Below are 22,530 nucleotides of genomic sequence, written 5' to 3' on the forward strand. Positions count from 1 at the left end.
CACAGAATCAGTAGCATAAAAACAAAATTAAGCATTTGGAAATTAATCAGAAACCAGGCATGGGTGATAAAGAGACACTTTTAATGAATAGCAAGAGGAAGGAATAGTTGGTGGTTTTCACAGCCCTAGAGAGATAAAGGCCTGCCCTGAAATCCTTTGCTTCTCCTGGCTTTAAGGACAAGTGGGGTGAAAGGAAGGAGGGGTTTGGGGATTAGAAAACTAACTTGGAGAAATATAAATTGAAGGAAGAAGGCTTATAGACAATATTTTATTTATACTTCCAGTGCCTTTGCCACGTTATTAAGCTAAAAATCCTTAAAGTCGAAGTCACTGAAATGCAAGAGAATCTTGCTGAATTATAAAAATTTAGTGCCAGTCTTTGTTAGTTTTATCTCTGTTTTACTGAGAGGCGTGGTGAGTTACAGCATTCCTTTTGAATATGGGAGAACTGTTGTCCTAACCCGTGTAGAAACTCAGCGAAGGTTGACTGACTTTATTGACTGACTACACTTCCAAGAAGACATCTTTCCTGTGTCTCTCCTTCCTCTTCTCTTAGACTCGGAGCTCTGCTGCTTCTGTGCTATTTGATTGTGCTAGGGAAATAAAGACACATACATTTAGAACTCATTTCTGGCAACTGGGCCTCTGCCTCACTTTAGCGCTCTTGAAAGAATTGTGACTTTTTAAAGAATAGGACCTAGAACAAATAGAAGGAAAGCACTTCCTTTTAAACAGATATATATTTTATACTTCACATAGTCCTCTTAATTAGAGGCCCAACCAGACTTGAATGAAAAAAAGATTTATTACAGTATTTCCATATATTAATGTTTAAATTATGCTGTTAAATTTTTTTTTTTGGCAAAAAATGACCTCTTCCTAGGCCTAGCACTCACGACAGTTTATAACACTTGATTTAGTGAGGTTTTACTCTCCACAGACCCAGATTCATCAAATATTTCAATTTATTAGCTTATAGAATTTAGGTCAACAATTTGATTTTTGCCTTATTTCGTCCAACAGGAAATGAATTGCATATTCTTAATGTATCATTCAAATCGCATTGTTTAATTTCATAGTTTTTATAAAAATCTTACATTTTACCCTAGGTATTTTTTCCACATGGTGGTTAGTTTCATGTGTGCAAGTTATTATAATTAAAGAATACAATAGATAAAAGGAAGAGGGTCAAAAATTTGAAAACTCAAAGATTTGTTTTGAAAAGAAACCTGTTAGTATGCCGATAAAAAGATTTCATGTGTAGTTTTCAGATTTTTCTTCTAGAAGTAAGCTATTCATTTTTTTCTAATATTTAACAATTTCATATTTTCATTTATTTTCTTTAATTCTGTGAATTTCACGGAATTAAAAGACCAATCAAAAGTTGACAATTAAAATAATAGGGAAGGTAGGAAAAAAAGAAACTGAACCTGACCGTATGCAAGAGAAGTGTACATTTTTTTACCAGTATTTTCCAGAATTAGTCTGGAAATGTATTCTATTTAAGACTCGATTCAGATTAAGAAAAGGGGTAGAGAAGACATACTGATGGTCCTGTGTGAGTGGTGGCAACATGAGAGCAGGTAGTGAGCATGTGTGTGTTAGATGCGGACACGTGTGCCACGTCAGAATCCGATGCACTACAGATGTAGAGAGTGGCCTCAGTTATCTCCAGCCAAAGCCAAATCTGAGCAAACTGTCTGGTAAAACTGGACATTTTTATTCTGCTAGCGAAACTTAGAGTAATGCAAAATCTTGGCAGTGTTTTGTAGTAGATAAGTTACCTTTGTCCACTAATAGTAGTATGACGATTACTTCAAAAATTTACAGAAACAAGAAACAATTGAGAAACTGAAGCAGCGTACAGCTCACTCTGAAAATGATGATAGTAAAGGATTTGCAAGTGAAGAGATGTCCAAAACAGTGAAAGAGGGGAAAGCCTATAAACAACTTTTGGCAAAAGGAATGTACGCGATGCAAGCAGCTCTGACTATGGAAGCATTTTCAGATGAGGACGTAGGTAATGACTCAGGCCAGCCTGGGCCTCGGCCTGACACCCGTGCAGAGCGCATGCAAAGAGAGCTATTTAGACGTGAAAGTAAGCATAGTATTTATCCACCTGACAGTAAGGCGATAGCAAAGGCATGTGACGGAGGCCAAAGGCAGAACGATCCAGACACAGAAGAAACAATCTCTGAGAAGGAAACTGAGCTGGCGGAAGTGGCAGGTCTGAAGGCTAGGAGACAAAGTGAAGAGAATTTAAGAAATATTAATATGTTCTTTGACAGCTTACCAAATAGAGACGTGAATATTGAGGATGAAGACAGTAAAGATTTTGTTAAGGACAGTAAGAGGAACAAGCAAGATATGATCTTTGACAGTGAAAGAGATTCTATAGAGGAGCCAGACTTGGAAGGCGAAAGTGCAAGTCAGCAAGGTACCATTGATGGCTTCGAGCAGCCCGAGTCAGTAGAATTTAGTAGTGGTGAGAAAGAGGATGACGAAGTGGAAACCGAGCAAAACTTGTGGTATAGCAGAAAATTTTTCGAACAAGGACATGTGGAAGAGATGGAACACAAAATGTCCAAATTCATGGCAAAATATGATTTTAAGTGTGACCACTTGTCAGAGATCCCCGAAGAGCAGGAAGGAGAGGAGGATTCAGAAGGAAGTGGCATAGACGAGCAAGAGGTAGAGGCAAGTGAGGAAAATGTGAAGGTGCCTGCAGGAAAACAGGAAGAAGTAGAGGTCCTGTCAGCGGACCTGACAGACAGAGCAGAGGTGAGTGAAGGCAAGGGAAAGGCAGGAGGTGGAGGTGAGGGAATCCAGCGGGAGGGTAATTCAGGAGTGGAACAGAGACAAAGTGAGGAGGGGGAAGAGGAGGGAGAAAAGGGAGGAGGAGAAATGGGGGGCCTGGGTAAGGGAGAGAAGGACCTAGAAGAGGAGGAAGGCCAGGTGCAAGAGGAGGGGGAAGGAGGCCATCAGGAAGAAAGAAACAAAGGGATGGAGGAAGGGGAAGGGGAGGAGCAAAGAGATGACAATGAGAAGGAAGGGGATGGGGGGAGAGGAGGGGAAGAAGACAGGGAAGAGGAAGAGGAGGAGGAAGAAGGCAAGGAGGAGGGAGAAAGGAAAGAGGAAGAAGGACAAGAGGAAGGACAGGGAGAGAGGGAAGAAGAAGGAGAGGAGGAGGAAGGAGAGGGGGAAGGAAAGGAAGAAGAGGGGGAAGCAGAGGAGGAAGAAGAAGGAGAGGGGGGAGTGGAGGAAGAAGGAGAGGAAGAAGGGAAGAAAAGAGAAGGTGAAGGGGAGGGGGAAAGAGAGGGAGAAGCAGAGAAAGAGGAGGAAGCAGAAGAGGAAGGAGAGGGAGAAGGGGAGGAAGGAGAGGGGGAAGGGGTGGAGGAAGGAGAGTGGGAAATGGAGGAGGAAAGAGAGGGGGAAGGGAAGAAAAGAGAAGGTGAAGGGGAGGAGGAGGAAGAGGGAGAAGCAGAGAAAGGAGAGGAGGAAGCACAGGAGGAAGAGTGGGAAGGGAAGGAAGGAGAAAGTGAAGGAGAGGAAGAAGGAGAGGGGGAAGAAGAAGGAGAAGCAGTAGAAGGGGAGGAAGAAGAGGGGGAAGGAGGGGAGGAAGGAGAGGGGGAGGGAGAAGAGGAAGGAGAGGGGGAGGAAGGAGAAGGGGCGGGAGAAGAGGAAGGAGAGGGGGAGGGAGAAGAGGAAGGAGAGGGGGAGGGAGAAGAGGAAGGAGAGGGGGAGGGAGAAGAGGAAGGAGAGGGAGAAGAGGAGTTAGGGGAAGAAGAGGAAGAATGGGAGGGGAAGGGGGAAGGAGAGGGGGAAGAGGAAGGAGAGGGACAGGGGGAGGAGGAAGGAGAAGGGGAAGAAGAAGGAGAAGCAGGGGAAGGGGAAAAGGAAGAAGAGGGGGAAGCAGGAGAGGAAGGAGAGGGGGAGGGAGAAGAGGAAGGAGAGGGAGAAGATGAGGTGGTGGAGGAAGAGGAAGAATGGGAGGGTGAGGAGGAAGGAGAGGGGGAAGAGGAGGAAGGAGAGGAGGAGGAGGAAAGAGAGGAGGAGGAGAAAGAAGGGGAGGGGGAAGAGGAGGGGGAGGGGGAAGAAGCAGAGTGGGGAGTGAGGGAGAGGGAAGAGGAGGACATGGAGGAAGAAGAGGGGAAATACGAGGAGACAGGAGATGGAGAGAGTGAAAAGCAGGGAAGACCGGGTGAAGGAAAAGAGTCCAACAAAGCAAGCAAAATGAGAGGATCTGTGAAATATGACAGAGATAAGGCATATCCCCAAAAGTTGGTTACTAACACAGAGGGAAAGGGGAACGAGCGTGAGGTTCAGAGGTTCAAAATGCCAGTGCAGTCAAAACAACTTTTAGAAAATGGGCCGCTGGGTTCCAAAAAATTCTGGAATAATGTATTACCACATTATTTAGAATTGAAGTAACAGACTTTAAATTTCAAAGTTTGTCAACCTTTTTAAATTTTTAAAAATTTCAGTTTTAAATTTAACAAACGTTAAAGCTGTTGGCCGGCCCACAGTCTGAGCATCTTACATGTAATAGGCATGTAATTGCTTGTTTGCCGCAGTTACTTTATGTGTGGTACAGTACGACTGATAAAGGCGACAGAAAGCACTGGTAAATTTGGCTCCTCTTAAACTAATATTTTGTTATATTCCCCCCCAAATTTATAAATCTGTCACTAGAAAATATCAAAAGGTCATAGCAGATAATTAACATTCTATATTCCTCATTAAAGTCAGATTTAGGAAATAAGGAGTGTACTGTAAGAATGTTGCTTTTGTATATACAAACTGGTCCCTTTAAAGATGGCACAAATCCTTCAGGGCTGTAAAAACATTTCTTATGAATTCCTTTGGTCTCTGATTATAATTTGCCTACTACATAGAATAGTTTTATAAGATGGATGGTATTGTAAAGCTAAATTGAAGAATTCACATTTTAAAGAAGTAGTGCTCTTTTTTCACCTTTTATGTGTCCTTTTTGCAACCAAGTGACAGCCGGATTCAGAGCTTAGATCTTAATGTGACGTCTTTTAGTTACTGTCTGCACAAATGGCATTATATCTCATGAAATGGAGGTGAACCTAAACATACATTCGGGAAGTGTGTAAAACTTGTAAGTATTTATTGGCCAGGCAGAGCTCCTCGTGGACTGTTTCCTCACATATAAAATGGAGCGGATTGATGCCAGAACTATAGTCCCTCCCGACTCTCGGATTCTTTCCTGCGAACAGGCTGATTTACTCCCATCGTGTTTGTTATTTGCATAAAAGTTTTTTAAGGAAGAAAAATTGCACTTTAAAATTAGTTGAGTTTTCTCTAAATTATATATTGTTCTTTACTCTTAAAAACTTAGGAAGAGCTTTAATGTCTCTTGTCTTCTATCATTCTGTATTTCTAAACTATAACTTCTGAGCTTTAACTGTACTATCAGAATCCTCATTCCCAGCGTCTATTATGTACCCTCTGCGTGTTCTTCATTGACTATTCTGTAATTCTGTTTGTTGCTTGTCAGAATGTTTCAAGTAAAATAAAATGTAAACGTCTGCAGTAATCGTTTGTGGAAAGAGAAACTAACATTAGGTATTGAATTTTCGAGAGGCTAGATTTCTATTAGCGTAAATTCGATCTTCCCTTAAAATTTTCAGTATTTAACATACAGCTAGATCGTTTGATTGCTCTTTATTCACAGCTTCCTTTTCAACTGATTTCTCACCCCAGTCCCTTCCATATCTTGGGCATGAGGGATTTCTTATACTTTTAGCAAGGAGGATCTCCATGGTAAGCGTCCTGTGAATTTCGTGTAGTCGGATCCTTTGCACATTTGATTCTCTGTGAGAAAGAATATGAGGGGAGACACTAGAGGAAACTCTAGGAGCAACCGTAGATTTTGTTTTAGCTGCAGGGATCTCGGGTCGCTTCCCCTAACTAACCAAGCACGCTAATTTGGCATTGCAGGGTTCTACCAAATTCTACCACATTCAGTGAGTGTCAGTGAAATGGAATTGGTACTTTGATAAAGTGTGGGCACTGTGTTGTTAATGCTAGGGCCCAACATGGTTATTTTAAAAATTGACTTAAAATGATTAACTGAGATGAATGATAGAATGGAGTTCATAAAGAAAAAGCCTTCAGGGAGAAAAGAAACAATAACCCTCAAGTTGTTAATGTCAAAGGTGAGACCTCCCCAGCCAGAAGTACTGAAATGGTGTTCTGAACATGTGCCCGCCTCAGTATTTGAACTGGTGTAGAGAGCCACTTTTAAACAGCATTTCCTACCCATTTCTTCACATTTCCCTGGCCAAAAAAAGTGTTGTGTGCTCTTTTCGAGGCGGTAGCTCGGGCAGGCATAGTGTTCTGGTCAGGAGCACCAGGCCTCGTCATTTTGAGATGTGAATTAGTACTTGGGTCAACAGATTGGAATAACTGGTTCCCTTTTTATTGTCCCCATCTGCCAGTTGGTTAAGCTTTTATTGTAGTTTCTCACTGGTTATTACTGAGGCCGGTGTGAGGTGTGTGTAGAATCCGTTGAGTTACAGTTTCAAATGAGGACTCTGGCAGAAAAATATTTTCCGGTGAGCTACAAAGGAGTGTCACAGAGACATTGGCTGCTGCCGAAAGCCGCCCTTGAGGTGAGTGCAATGAAATGTTTTCTGTAATTTCATCATAGAGGTAAACTTGCGCTACACATAGATAAAATGCTACCATAGAGGAGGGTGCTGTAATTCCTTCTTCCTTCATTCCTTCCGTTGTACCTGACCTGTCACTTAATATTTCGTACATACCATTCATTCAACAAATAGGCGGGTACCAAGCACCCAAAAGGGAATGTAAGCTTTCCCAAATCAGGGAGAGCTCAAGAAATGAGGGCTGCGTACAGTCAGACATTAGGTAGGTACAGATGTCTTGAAAGAACAGCAGGTAAAAGGAGTTCCCGTGGCCCCGACTTGAACTATGGCTTAACAATGCCCTTTCGTTACCTGACCTTCCTCCCCGCCGCCTTCCGTGTTCTTTTTAGCCAGGGCTACCCGAAGATAAAAATACGATCTGAAAACAAATCTATGGCTTTCCTTCATGAAGTCCCTTAATTAAGAAGACGACAGTGGTTTTATGCCTTGAGTATGCCGAGAGTAAGATACAGTTCCTGATCTCAGGGAACTCTCGGCTGTTTCTATCAGCTGACCAGAAACCTTACCCATATAATAGAGCATTTCAGGAGTGGTACTACAGCAGCCACAGAGACAGGCTAGGAAAGGGCTTCCGGGGAACACTGGGGAAATGTCAACTGAGTCGTGAGAAGTAAAAGCTAACCATGCAAGCAGCAGAGGCAGGGCTTTCCCGGTTGATGGGAGTCATGAGAGTATTTCAGTGTGACTGCAACTTAGAGTACCTTTTGGTTCGGGATAGAGAGGCAAAGCACCGTATGTGTTTGTGAAAGAAATTAAACAGCAAGAGTAAGGTGATCACACTTGGGCTTTTGTAACGGTCTGGCAGCAATATGGAGAGTGGGTTGGAGAGCAACAAGACCAGAGCCAGAGGTGCCAGTTAGAAGGCAGCTCGAGGAGAGCAGGCAGAGACAGAAGAAGGGACTAGGACAGTGTGGACAGAGAGTTGGGGACATGTGTTCTCGAGAGCTTTAGGGATAGAATTGGAGGGCTTAGTAAAGAGATGTAACCTGGGGGGAGGGAAAAGACCAAGCTTTTCTTGCGTCTGTGTGAAGAACCTGGTGGAGAGGGTTCCAGTGGCCAAGGCTGAGAACAGAGGAGTAGGCGCGGGTTTAGGAGCCTGCTTGGGGCTTGTGGATCCAGATGTTCAGGGGACAGGTACATATCTGGGCCTGGAGCTCCGGGGAGATTGCTGGGTATCGCCAGCTTTTCTGGGTTGTTAAAACCGTGGAGTTGAGTGAGAGGCAGCTCTCACAGTATGAGAAGAGGAGAACTGAAGACAGAGTTTGAGGAAACCTCAGTAGGTAATGGGAAGGTTGAGAAAGGGAAGTCTGAGAAGGAGGTGGGGTAGGGACACTTTCTAGGCAAGAGAGGTGCCGCCCAAGCCAAGGAAGGCGTGGTGACGGGCTACAGAGAGGTCTGGAGAGGCCCGGCAGAAGGCTGGCCAGAGCCCACATGGCCAGCAAAGGGTGCTGCAGGAAGCCCACCTTAGAGTCAGGGCCTCTGGTGCCCTGGGATAAAAACACCTGAGACTTGCCCTTGCTATGACTATATACAAGGATACGTACACACAGGGTGTTGTCGAAGTGAGCTTATCAACAGTGCTCTCAGTTTCAGCATGTAGGGGGGACAACTCTGAGGGCAGCTGTTCTGGTCTTCACATATTTGAGCAGAGCTGGGCACTGGCGCCCAGGAGGCCTGGATTCAAACCCCAGCCTTTCACGGATTAGCTGTGTGGACACCTGGAAAAGCTTTTCTTTTTTTTTTTTAACCTGACTCTTACTTATTTGTTTTTTATAAAGGGAGGGGTCTTTGGATAGTTTAGTTAACACACGAAACATGTTAGGGGTACTCAGCAAATGTAACCTGTGTCCCTCTAATTATCCCCTCTGACCACATCAAGTCAGATGCGAAACTACCCTCCGGAATCCCCAGGTCACTGACATGTGCGTGAGTCTAGCCTGTGAACCTGATGTTTAACTACAACATAGCTACTCCCCCTCAAATTGGTAGATGTGTGGGAACGAAGTAAGTAACCATAATGATAACCCCCTTAAATACGGGGTGGAGCGAAAGTGCACGCCATATGTGGGTCCAGTACTGCCTCTCAACGTTTGAAGCATATTGAAAGGCTGATGGTATGGGACAACAAATTTCCCCGTGTCCTAATGTTTTTATCAAAATAGATTAAAAAATAACTCACACATAAAGAGTAAAACTGCCTATCAGCAAGAAGTTCTGTTTCTCAGCATCATAGCCACTTTTGCAGGCCTGCTTGGTCAGAGTCAAACTGGAATGGATTTGGTGGCAAAAATACCAGATTAGGAGGGACTGGTGCATAGAAAGGAGAAGAAGATTAGAGGTTACAAGTGACATTAAGTTATAAGTTCGAGGTGACATTAGAAGGCAATTATTTGGAGGTCAAACTGGGAGCCCTTAGTTGCAACCTGGCTTGCAGACTCACTTTGGTATACACAGTGATTTTTGCAACATTTGAATCCGTTGCCAACATTGAAATACCGGGAAACTTTATACTGTAACAGTGTTTTCCAGGCTGGACTTGGCCCTGAGGCAGCACTGGCCCCCAGTGCAGCCAAGGCGCCCCTCCACTTCGCTGTCGTCCTAGGCTGCTCCTGACGGCCCTGCCTTCTTCCCATGCTTGCTCTAGCTGCTGGGCTCCTGGCAGAGAGTAAAGGGCGCTGTGCAAGAGGGGAGAACAAATAAGCAAACACTTTAAATCAACTGTTTTCTAGTGATAAGATCTGGGACATTACAGCCAAAAGGTGTCCGAGCATCTTGTTTTTTGATGGTCCTCAGTGTATACTAGGGAGTCTTAAAGTCACTTATATTTGAATACAGATGCGCATTGTTTGCTTGCATTGTTTTCTCTGTAAATAATCTTTTTAATTTTGATACAAACCCTCCAAGGTAGGTATTGCTGTTGTCGTTTTCCCATTTTACAGAGAGACTGTAAAGTAATATTATGAGGCACCTTGCTCAGGCTGTGACTGATGGTGCAAAGCTTGGAAAGCAGTACTTCGGTCTCTGTATTCAATGTCCTTCCCACTCTCTCCTGCCTCAGTGAGTTCTAGGATAGTATAAACATGAACTTCCCTGTTAACCCTTCTTACCCTAAAAAACCTTGAAATTGAGATTTTAAACGTTGAGGTATCTCAAATTGAGAATTGTAGCACAAAATTTTACACTTCATAGTCCCTTTTAAAAACTTGTTTACAACTATTGAAATATAATACATCTAGAAAAGAGTGTATCTTGTGCGTGTATAGCTCAGTGGATTTTCCACAAAGTGAACACGCCCACGCAGTCAACACCCAGGTCAAGGTAGGGCACTCCCCAGGGGCTTCCCTTCAAACCCTCTTCCAGGTATTTCCCGTCCACCCCCCCCCCCGGGTGACCGCGATGCCAATTTCTGAGAGCAACCTCTCGTTTTTCAAGTATGCAATGTAGTCGTATTCTCAAGCAAACTGAAACCTCAAGAATGTTTGGTCTCTTGATATTTCCCATAAGAAACGTGGCCCTGGGCCAGACCCAAGACTGCAGCTCCCTGTGCTATGCTTGACCGGTGAGACAACGGTCCCTTTGTGAGAGCCAGGCTCATTCACTTCGTTCTGTGGTTCCAACACAAGATGTGTTTCCATTGACCATTCTAGACTACTTAACGTCTTATGTGGTTCTGGTGCCAAGAATGTATTTAAACTTTGCCCTTTCTCTTTGTAAAATGACAGTATTCTGCCAATCTCTCCTAAATTGTTTCGGTTTGAAGGTAAGTACTGTGATTTAAAGTAGTTGTCCAGATGTGACTAGATTAATTCTAAATGTGCTTATGTGCAAAGTTCTACAATTGATGTGATTTCTAGTGAAAATGTTTTCTAAGAGCTTTCTCAAATTTAGAAAATGATACCATTCCAGCAGTTATTCATTGTTACTGATTTTCGTAAAGTTTTAAGTAAATTTATAGGTCATTATAAAAAGAGATGGGTGTTTTGGTTATTCCTAAAATAAGATAAAATGTCATGTTCCTTTTTATCATAGCACGATATTGTCCTATGATTACATTAATATCTTAGTTAACTAGCACGATTGGAGTTGACCCAGGTGGTAAACTAGCAGAATTCTCCAAGAGAAGAGGATTTTGCTGGAACACAGCTCACTGACCCCTCCCTATGGGAGACAGACTGACAGAGTCTGAAATTCTCTGTTTTGGGAACACTGTTCTTTCCAATTGGCCTTCGTTTATATACATTCATGAATACATCTATCTATCGGCCATAAATCTTAAATCTAGTAATCTTGCTTCCCATTCCCCTCCAGAGTAGTCTCTGATCATTTTACTTTCTCATATATGCCTCTGGCTAGGTATAATATACAATATAAGTCACTTAGAGGGGAAATTATGCAGAAAAAAAAGAAAGCTTTAGAAATTATTGGTAAATGGTAACTACCTCATAGTTAACCCTACCCAACCTAAACGTGCAGCTATCTACCCTGGTACCCTGATTTCCTCTCTTGCATTCCCTTCCTGCATGCACTGCCTCATGACCTTTGCTTAACCTAAGTCAAGCCCTCCCAGCGTAACTGCCGAAACTCTTAAATCTCCAGGCTTCACTTCTGGATTGCTTGTCCTTAGTGAAAATGCTATTAAGGCACACCCTTGGTGCTATTGGCCTGAGGATGCCACTTACATCTGTTACAAAGGTGTGAAATATAAACGTATCCTCTCCCTAGCCTGAACTCTTTTGCCAGAAGAAGGGTGAGTTAATTATGAGAGGTATTATTGTCAAACCACCCACTAAAGATTCTTTTGGGTGTCCAGCTCATCCTTAGCCAAACAGCAACTAGGAAGGTGACCATGAGAAGCTAGTTACTGTGTTGAAGGGATATAAAGGGTGTATATCGTGTGAAGCAAGTACGGCCGAGGTGAACTTTGTAAAAACATTCTTCAGGGGAGTAAAGGACACTAATTACTTACTTTCTCACCTATTTTAGGGGCCACTAGTGAAGAGCAAAAATGAAAAGCATAGGAAAAAAAGTCCAATAAGGAGCCTGATCTCTTAATGACAAAAAATAAGCAGTATTCCACCCAAAACATGAAACTGCAAAAAAAAAAAAAATCTCAGGATAGAATAAAGACCATAACTGGGGCGCCTGGGTGGCGCAGTCATTAAGCGTCTGCCTTCGGCTCAGGGCGTGATCCCGGCGTTCTGGGATCGACCCCACATCAGGCTCCTCTGCTGGGAGCCTGCTTCTTCCTCTCCCACTCTCCCTGCTTGTGTTCCCTCTCTCGCTGGCTGTCTCTCTCTGTCAGATAAATAAATAAAATCTTTAAAAAAAAGAATAAAGACTATAACTAATATTTTCTGCCTATACTTAGTAGTACATGATTTACTCTATCAAATCCATAGACAGGCCGTCTTCTAATTTGGATTAGTTGGGCAGGAGCCAGATAGACTTAAGTTCTGCCTCTGGTTTTCCCTCTGCTTTAAATAACCAAGAGCAAACCATTTAAACTGCCTGTGTCCCTTTATCTTCTTCCTAGAATGTAAGTAATTATACTTAGTTCTTTCTCATGAGTATCAGTGAATTGTACTTCTGAAGTGATTTTAAATCCCTATGTTTTGGAAAATGAACATAATATATAGATATGATTATGTTATAATGCTACAGTAGAAAGCTTTTTAACTTCTCTAAAGTTAAAAGCATTCTTTTGAGACAGCTCAGAAAGCATATTTAATTTTTTTCCATTTTAACCTTGCAGTAGACACTAATAGAATTTTGGGAATCCTAGTCATTGAAAATGTTGAAATAGATCAATGTGCAGAAAAGCCTTGGTAATATAGTAACTCGATATGCACGATAGGTTATGCAGCATTTTATTTCTTTGCCTTCAGTATTTGAATTCATATTCTATGTGTTCTTTGAGATGGTATAAATTATTTATGACCGCAATATCAAATCTGTTTTTTTTTACAAAAAGAAAATCTTATCTCTTCCCTGATTATCAATTTCGACACAGGATCACGAATTTTCGGAAGATGAAGAACTAGAGGACCTGGATGAGGAAATTGATGAATATCCGGAAGGCAAGAAGAACATACCAGTGGATGAAGCCAATGACAACTCAGTTGAAAAGGTATTGATTGACACCACCAAAAAGGTATGATGATATGTGCTTAAATCCTGAGATCCTGTCTAAGAGCGGTCATATGGGTTCCGTGGTTCCTGCAGAGGGCAGACTCCACCTTCCTTTGGGAGCAGAAATACTCTGAATAATATGGCTCGTGTGCTGTAGGAAAAGCTTTGGCAGATTTATGAATCAGGCACACTTTGTTTCTAACATCCTTTCCACACTTCTTGGTAGCGTTCTGTTTCCCACTTGAGTGGAAATGAACTGATACGGGCCAGTACAATATACTGTTGAGAAATTAACTGAGAAGTTCAGCACTGGGTCCTTGAAATGATGAAATTAGAAAGTTAGGAGCCCTATACTGTGGCAGAAATGGGGCGAGTGTGTGCACATAAATACATGTGTATATGTACATGTATGTGGACACATGAAAGCTGTTCACAGCAGTGTTTGAGGCTGGGATCAGTTCTGTGTAGATGTGGTGAGGAAGAAAGGAATTAAAGGAGGAAAAGGAGGAGCTATTACTGAGGAAGAGGAAGTCATCCTAAAAGTGGAGCTAGGAATTCCAGAAACATCTCTTCCATTTGGCAGTTTTGTCCAAGAGGGACACTGCTAGAAGACAGTTGGTGGGTTTGAAATCATTCATTTGCTAGCGCTGCTCTGGGTTAATTTCACAGCTGTGGAATTCAGAAACCCAAACTGAATGACACTATGTCAATTCATTTTCATTTTCAGTTTTTGTACCTCTTGCACAGAGCACTGAGTTAATCATACCTTCTTGTCGATAAATCACTTGCATCTTTGGTCTATGCAAGGCTCCTCTTTATTTAAATTGATTCCCTTTTAGTTCTCCTTTTCCATAACACAGCCAACCACTGAAACATGTTTGTCCTTTTATTTGAATGTGTACTTGTAAACCTGTGTTGTTTCATGTGCATGTATTTTTAATTTACAAAATGGGGATGTGCTATCAAGATCATTTTCTTCCTTAATTTCTTTCTGAAGACTCTTTCCTCTCACTGAGAAGAAAAAAAAAGTTTCTAGCAGTTAGTGTTTTCTTTCAGAAGGAGGGAAAGATTTATAAGGAATATTTATGAGTTCCAGTTTGGGTGGTCCCTGAAATTCTTTAATATAGAATTCTTAAAACTTCAGTTTGACAGTGTAAAATGTTGAGCCAATTCATATACCAGCTAACGTTCCTGAATCTTCTTTGAGTCGAATTCTTAAATCATACAACTTTTTGGAATGAAAAAACTTGAAGCTAGAAGGGACATTAGCAGTCACTCAGCATCTGAGGCAAAAGCCCAGCACGAAGCAGTAGTCACGTGTTTATGTTGTTGGCTAGAGGCTGACTCCAGAGCCCTTGCCTAAAACCTAGATGACATTTTCCGGCCCATCACAATTATGTTTTTTATTATATTGTTTCTTTATCGTTTATAGGACAAGAAAACCAACCAAGAGGAACGGGCTATTTGTGAATACAATGAAAATCCAAAAGGTGTGAACACATTTGACTTCAAAAGGCCAGATACCTTCACATACACACATGCGTGCATGCATACGTCCGCACGCGTGTGCTACACTTGAAGCATTAGAGCTTGCACACATGTATTCTATTTCCTACTCTGTACTGTCACGTGAGCCTCACAACAAGCGATGAAATACGTGACACAGGCATACTTGTTCTCATTAATCACCACCACAGCTTCATATAAAATATTCACATCGCTCACGGCCACTCACGTATCAGTGTTAAGTGGTTCAGGACAGCCTTTTCTCTGCCTTTTTTTTTCTTTTCAACCAGTGGTATTCAGTTGGGCTTTTGTCCCACATCTCAATTTACATCTCTGGTGGGCATTGCAAGACCCCATTGCTAAAGACCAGGCCGGCCTGGAGCCAAGGCTGGACATCCCATTATTTCCCCCAGGGCTCAGACCTGTGTCTTTGATCTTATCGTGGACATTTAAGACAGGTCCTTTCCCAGGCCTAGCTGTTGGTGTCAGAGAACAGGTGCCACAGAATAGAGGGGACTATGATTACCCTTGAGACCTACATTTTCTACAGCCAAATCATCTGGGGTTTTTTTGCTGTACAACCCTCATATTATGTTTCCATACCATCACATCAAAGTGTGCTTTTTGCTGTGTTCTCATTAAAAATAACCATTCATAGTAGTAGATATCTGAACTTAGGCAGGAGGAGGAATAGTTCCCTTCATACTTTTTTCCTTCTAACTTCAACAGACAGAGTAGTAAGTTTTAGAATATTTTAAGCAAAATGTTAATTATTTATTATCTGTAAGTATTCTTAACAACTAATTAAAAGTAAGATGTAAGTTGATAATATAAAATTATAAGAATGCATATGCTTCATGAGTATACTTTAAAGATTATTATTCAGTTATATAACATGTGGATCCGTTCAAAACATCAAAAAGTAACATGTCCATTTGAGTACAAAGAATTTAATTATAACTAAGTTAATTCAAAAGGGTAATTTATATTTTACGGAAGTCTTTCCCAACACTTACTGTTACCTTTGTAGCTGCGTTTGGGTACTGGTCATGCAAACATCTCCAGCATTGGTCAGGTCATTCTGGGCTTTTTGTCTTAACTCAGCCTTCTAGGAACTATGCAGTGTAGACCTTGTCTACTGCTCCAGTGGTGGTAGTACGCTCTCTTTAGTATGACCCCATAAGTCAGGCTTGATAGAGTTGCACTGAGGGCATCAGGACTTCTCTTTTTCTCATTACTTAGAAAAACATATTTCTAAATATATTCTGTTGTAGGAAACATGCATGACCGTGCAAGGAGCAGTGCTTCAGAAGTCCTGGAAGGTAGTGAATCAACATCAAGTAAAGACATCAAAAAATCAAAGAAGGTAAGTGAAATTTATTTTTCATTTTAGTGTTAAGACCAAAGTATCGAATTGCTACTTTTACTTTTCGTATAGTGATGCACATAATTTACCTCCCTAATATGAGCTTTTATGGTCCCAAAACATGTGAAGAATCTCAAGTGATGTTTCACATTTTAACATAACTATTTATTTACTGGACTTTAGATGGAGTCAGGTTGCCCTGCCAGAACTTAATAGCATGTTCCTTTCAATAATCCCATTTACGCTGCTTCAACTTACAGGAGAAGGTACACAAAAGAACTTTCTGCTTAAATTATAAGAGTATAATCATCATAAGAGTCTAGAAGAAAGTAAGGCAAAACCAAGAAACAAGATGAATGCAAAAATAGGGATGTCCATGCTTAGGAAGAGAGACCACGCGCTACGTCAGCCTTTCCTGCCGAATACCTGTTTCGGAGTTGTTAATAGTCTGAGAGATACGTTTCTTCTTCTTGGAAGTTACTCTTTCCATTTCCAGGAGAACTTTCTGTAATCATGAGAGGACATTTCCAGGTAGAAGTGTTAGGAGGAAATGTGGAGGAAAAGATCAATGAAAGGCCTTGTTAATTCCTATTCAGCCTTCAGGTTTTGGCTTAAAGTAGTTATTTCTACCTAGAGGCCTTTTGTGACCAGCTGCACTTAGATAAATTATGTCCCATTACTATTCTGTCATGTAACACCCTTTTCTCATCCTTCTTTGTATTTATTGTAATTGGCAATTTCATAGCGAAGTGTACATTTATTTGCTTTATGACTCTCTCTCTCCACTGGCTTTTAGCTCTATGGGACAGAAACTATTTTCTGTTTTGCTTTCCAATGGATCCTTAGCAGGTAGCACAGCCCCTGGTACATGGGCCATGGTAAATGCTTAGTAAATATTTCTGGTTGATGATGAGCTATAAAACATAAGGAGGTAAGAAAGAGGACAGGAGAGGGTAAAACCAGGACCAGCCTTTAGAGTAGTAAACAGCCTGTCTTCAGTGACTCTGAAATTCCTTTTAGAATTACTTCAGAAATTTCAAGCTAAAATTTTGGCACAGGTCCCCCGTTGTTATCTTTCACTAAAAATTACTTCGTGAGTATTCTTATCTTTATTAAAAAATGCCTTTATGTTTAGAGATATCTGTGACCTGGCTCGAAAGGTACTCTCAGAATTACTCTCCTTAGAATTATAACATGTATCATTAAGTGTTAGGAACAGATTCTCTGTCTAGTAGAAAAGAACTTTTAACAGATACTCTACTATGCTTCATAGCGATCCTACGAAGACTTTCTTCCAATTATAAGAGCTTAGGGAAAGACTCTGGAAAACAAAGTCATATATGAGGGAGGGAGATGAAAAGTAAAGGAGTCAGGAGACAGAATAACCTAAGAGGAAAAAATGAAGGGAAGCAGAAGAAGAAAAAATTCAAAACATAACTCAGAGCGAAGGAAAACGCGTGTTCTAGAACACATGATCAAGTTTCGGGGCTTTTTCAGGCTGTCCAGTTTTTAGCATAGTGTTGCCCATCAGTGAGAGGACTTGGATCCACAGGACTAGGAGAGAGGGCTGAGCCAGGGGAGAAATGCCATGTGGGAAGCAGAGTGGCATGCTCCAGTAAGAGCAGGCCAGGCAGGGGCCCAAGCACTGGCCCAGTGGACAGGACAAAGGTGAGGTCAGGCCAGGATACAGCAGGCTGCAGGTGCCAGGCTGAAGAATGTGGTCTTAAACTGGGATTCTGCTCAAATTCCCAATTATATCTAATGGGAAAATGTACTTCAGTAAATGTACATGTCCTTGTGTTATTCTACATATTTTAAAAAGGAAATAGATGATTTAGGTGAGATTTTCTTTTAGTCAATCCCACACGACCTTTTTTAATCTCGAGTGTTTCTTTTTTTTTTTTTTTTTTTTAAAGATTTTATTTATTTATTTGACAGAGATAGATAGCCAGCGAGAGAGGGAACACAAGCAGGGGGAGTGGGAGAGGAAGAAGCAGGCTCATAGGGGAGGAGCCTGATGTGGGGCTCGATCCCATAACACCAGGATCACGCCCTGAGTCGAAGGCAAACGCTTAACCGCTGTGCCACCCAGGCACCCCTAATCTCGAGTGTTTCTAAACTATTTATACCATCCAAGCCAAACAAATCAAACTGTTTTTAAGGCTTGGAAAGTAAATGATGCATTAACTCATATCAAAAGAAACGTGTTTGAGATTTTTCATTCTCATCCCCCCACCCCCTGGGTATTTAGACAGACACTGCAAAGATAATCCCCCCCCAAAAAAGAAAAGAAAGAGTTGTACTCTTGGCATCTGCAAAACAGAATTCACCACTGAATTTTGTTTTGGTGATTTTAAATGTTTCAGATAGACAGATTAGGACCTATGCTTTTAACTGGCGGCGGCCATCTTTTTGGTAGGTGATTATTATATCTAGAAATTACCAAATACTACTTTTCCAAACAGTAGCCACTGCCGATTATTTGGACCCACAGTTAGCCACTGGGAAGAATGTGGCATTGGCTTCATTTCTACCTAAGGTAGCTAATGAAAAAAGTAATAAACTTTTTAGCTATTAAAAATAATTTCTATACATTATAGAGTTAGTTTATTCATGTATTTATTTAGCATATACTAATCAGTTATCTCTTAATGTGCCAGGCACAAGGCCAGAGACTGCAGATACAGAGGTTAAAGATCCAGTGCCTTCCCTCAGAAACTAGCTGCAACATGGCAGACTCCCTGGATAGTTCCCCATGCCAGTTCACAGTCAATAGATTTTTTATTCACTGTCACTACCATAAATAAAAGACGCTGAGATGAGCATGTCTCCACCAAAAAAGTATGCTTGTGAATTCTTGCCTTTCCTAGTTTCTACCTTTTCTCTGACGGTGTGCTTTGTCCCCACTGCAAGCTACAGATGAGCGCGCTCGCCTCAAGTACGCTGTTAGCTAGGCTCTCGTGTGAGGACAGTTTGAGGTAGATGATGCCTACGGTCTTCTGTCATTCGCTGTGTTTTTCCCAAGCTTAAAACCTCAGACAGTCTCTCTCAGGTCACCCAATAATGACTCCCCTGCTTTTTAAAAAGAGCTTTATTGAGGTATAATTGACATATAATAAATGACACATATTGAAAGTCTGTAGTTTGATTACTTGTGACATATGCATACACCTGTGAAACCATAATCACCCGAGAGTAAACAGTGCCATGATTGGCAGAGGTTTCTTTGTGCCTGTTTGTGATCCCTGTCGTTTCCCCCTGCCCCCCTGCTATCCTCAGCAAACCACTGGTCTTCCTCCTATCATAATACGTTATTTTGTAAGTTCTAGATTTTTATATAAGTGAAATCCTACACTATCTACTCTTTTTGTTTGGCTTCCTTTGTTCAGCATAATTGTTCTGAAATCCATCCGTGCATGTATCAATAGTTCATTCCTTTATATTGCTGAGTAGTATTCTGAGTTAATTTTTTATATGGTGAGGGTATGAATTGAAGTTCTTTTTTTTTTTATATAGACATCGATTGTTCTGGCACCATGTGTTGAAAAAAGACTACCTTTTCTCTACTGAATTGCCTTCACAGAAATCAGTTAACTTTTCCATGTGTGGGCACATTTCTGGAGTCTGTATTCTGTTCCTACAATCTGTTTATCTTGTGCCAGTCCCATATTATCTTGATTACTGCACCTTCATAAGTCTTGAAATCAGGAAGTGTTACTCCGTCAACTTTGTTATTTTTCAAACTTGTTTAGGCTATTCTAGGCCCTTTGCATTTCCATATGAATTTTTAAAATCAGTTTGTCAATTACTGGGGAAAAATGCCTGCTGGGATGTTGATTAGGATTGCTTGGAACCTACAGATGAATTTGGGAAGAATTAACATCTTAACAATATTAAGTCTCCTAACTCATGAAGATTTTTCTCCATTTATGGAAGTCTTATATTTTTCTTAGCAATGTTTGTAGTTTTTAGTGTACAGGTCTTGCATGGATTTCGTCAGGTTTATTTTATGTCTTCTGTTTTTTATTCCCTGATTAACTGGTTAGAAGTTTATCAGTTTTATTGATCTTTTCAAAGAACTAGTTTTTGGTTTCATCAATTTTTCTGTATTGTTTTATATTTTATGTGCACTCAAATCTTTATTATTTCCTTTCTTCTACTTTCTTTGGGTTAATTTGCTCTTCTTTTTCTAGTTTCTTAACATGGAAGTTGAGATCACTGATTTGAGACTTTTCTTATTTTTTAATACAGGCTTTTTGTGCTATAGATTTTCTCTGAAGTACTTGATATGTTGTGTTTTCATTTTTATTCAGTTCAAAATATTTTCTGATTTCTTCTTTGACTCATGGGTTATTTAATTTCAACATACTTGGGTATTTTCCGTTGCAGTTTCTGATATTAATTTCTAATTTAATTACATTGTGATTGGAAAACATACTTAGGATGACCTGAGTCCTTTTAAATTTATTGAGACCTGTTTTATGGCCCAGAATCAGGTCTGTCTCGGTTAGTGTTCCATGTGCACTTGAGAAGGTTGAGAAGCATGCTGTTGTTGGGTAGAGTGTCATATCAATGTCAGTTGCATCAAGTTGGTTGATATTGTTAAGTATTTACTATCCTTCCTGATTTTCTGTCTACTTGTAGTATCTATTATTGAGAGAGGGTATTAAAATCCCTAAATACAATTGTGGATTTTTCTATTTCTCCTTGTACTTCTATTAGTTTTTGCTTTATGTATTTTAAAGCTCTTATTAGGTTCTGTAACATTTAGGATTGTTATAGTCTCTTAATTGGCCCCTTTATCATGAAATGACTTCTTTATCCCTGATAAAATTTGCTCTGAAATCTGCTTGGTCTGATATTACATAGCCACTCTAGCTTTCTTTTTATTAGAGTTATCATGTTATATCTCTTTCCATCCTTTTACTTTTAACTCATTTGTGATTTTATATTTGAAGTGCATTTGATTTAGGCAGCATGTAGATGGGTTTTGCTTTTTTATCTAACCCGAAAATCCCTGTCTTTTAATTGGAGCATTTAGCCCATTTATATTTAACCTGATCATTAATGCAGTTACCTTTAAGTCTATCATCTTACTATTTGTATTCTTCCCTTCCCTATCTCTAAAAAGATGCTGAAGTTTACCTGTTATTAATAGAGCTGTACTAGCTTTCCTTTGGTTAGCACTTTGATACATCTTTCTTCAGTCTTTTACTTGTGTTTTAGATGAGTCTCTTGTAAAAGGCCTATAAGCTGGATTTTGCCTTTAAATTTTTTAGCATACATACCTAAAATCTAAAGCTAGTTAATGTTCCTGTCTTTTCCCCAAATAATACCAAGATCTTAGAAGAGTTTTTCTCTCCTATCACCGCTTCCTTCCCATTTCAAATGTTATTGTATCCCATATTTTAGTTTTTTGGCCTCACCAGTCAAACGTTACTATTTTTTGTTATACCATTTTCTTCCTCACTGTTCTGTTTTACATCTCAGATATCCTTCTTGGGGTTCTTTTTCTTCTCCCTGAAGAAATCCTTTGGAAGTTCCTGTCATAGATTTCTTTTTGTAGTTAACTTTTTTAGTTTCTGTTCACTTGCAAATGAATGATCATATGGCTGGTTGGCAGTTATTTTCTTTTGATATCTGCTCCCATTGTTCCTATTAAGAAATTTGCTTTAGTATAATTGCTGATAACTTCGTATATCATTTCTCCCTGCCTGGTTTTTTACATTGTTTATCTTTGATGTACTTCAGTTCACTATGAGATGCCTGGGTGGGAATTTTTTTGCTTTAACTTTCTCCTAATTCATTATGACTCTTGAATCTGAGAATTCAAGTTATTCATCATTTTAAGAAAATTATCATCCATTATATCTTTGAATATTTCCTCTTTCCTCTTTGGAATTCCCATACAAAACTTTTCATTCTTTTGTCCGTGTCTTTCAGTGTTACTTTCCCGTTGTCCATGTCTAAGTAATATTTTGGGGGAATTTCAGAGCTTTCATATCTCAGAGCTCTTTGATTCCATAGTTTCCTTACAGCTGGGACTAATCTTTTCAACCCACCTATTGCGTTTTTATTTCAGTGATTATATTTTTCACATTTCAAAATGAAATTCTATCTTGATTCTTTTTCAGATCAATCATTTTTAAAAGCTAGTATCTTGTTTTGTGCTCATGTTTTTTTATTCTAGTCCTTTAAATAATTTAAGCATACTTATTTTATATTGTATATTTAGTTATTCCAATGTCAGACATCCTTAGGAATCTAAATCTGTTTGTTGCTTTGGTTAACTTGCTAGTACTATCTTGTTTCCTTATGTGTTTTGAAATTCGGATTGTGAGTTCATGTTCAACTGGGACTTTTTGTGGAACCCCTTTAAGACTTACATTAAGGCAAATCCATCCATAGAGAATTTGTATTAGCCTCTGTTAGCTCCCCTGGGTCTTACCATTCCAGTACCGCTTTCAGTTAACTTCTCAGTTAGGGCTTTCCCACCTATACCACCAGTAAAGTAAATGGGAACCCCAGCCTCTCATTAGGAAAACATGGTTCTCCTTCACTCAAAGCCTAAACCAGGAGAGCCATGTTATTCTGTCATCTCCCAATGTTTGTAGGTGGGCTTACATTAAGGGCATAGTTCTTGGAGGGTCCCTACTTTGTGGAGGGGTCTCAGTTCCAAGTGTCCACATTTTGTGAGATCAAATATACGTTAACAGAATGAGTCTAAGTTGTGAGATCAATAAATTCCATTTCATTGCTCCCTCACCTCTGAGGTTTCCTGCTCCCTCTTCATTTTTTGGCCCATGGGGATCTCCCTTCATTTTGTTTTGT

At 40.4% G+C, this 22,530-nt stretch overlaps 1 protein-coding gene across 4 annotated transcripts in view; it reads left to right on the plus strand.

Moving 5' to 3' along the window:
* RPGR (retinitis pigmentosa GTPase regulator) overlaps positions 1–22,530 on the plus strand; it is a 55,866-nt gene that overhangs the window by 31,045 nt on the left and 2,291 nt on the right. For 2 of the 4 annotated variants that reach the window (XR_015723405.1, XR_015723404.1), the window contains exons 14-15: positions 1,831–12,825; positions 14,260–14,292. Coding sequence is in view for 2 of the 4 variants with exons in the window: in XM_045775703.2 (XP_045631659.2) it covers positions 1,831–2,781; positions 12,709–12,825; positions 14,260–14,317; positions 15,608–15,699 (1,218 nt within the window). In the remaining 2 variants the exon portion in view is untranslated. Of the gene's footprint in view, positions 1–1,830; positions 12,826–14,259; positions 14,318–15,607; positions 15,700–22,530 lie in introns of those variants that run through there. The other 2 variants (XM_045775703.2, XM_045775694.2) reach the window with 2 other exon arrangements.

Source organism: Ursus americanus, chromosome X, assembly GCF_024610735.1.
Source record: "Ursus americanus isolate L20-20 chromosome X, mUrsAme1.1.p, whole genome shotgun sequence".
Lineage (NCBI taxonomy): Eukaryota > Metazoa > Chordata > Mammalia > Carnivora > Ursidae > Ursus > Ursus americanus.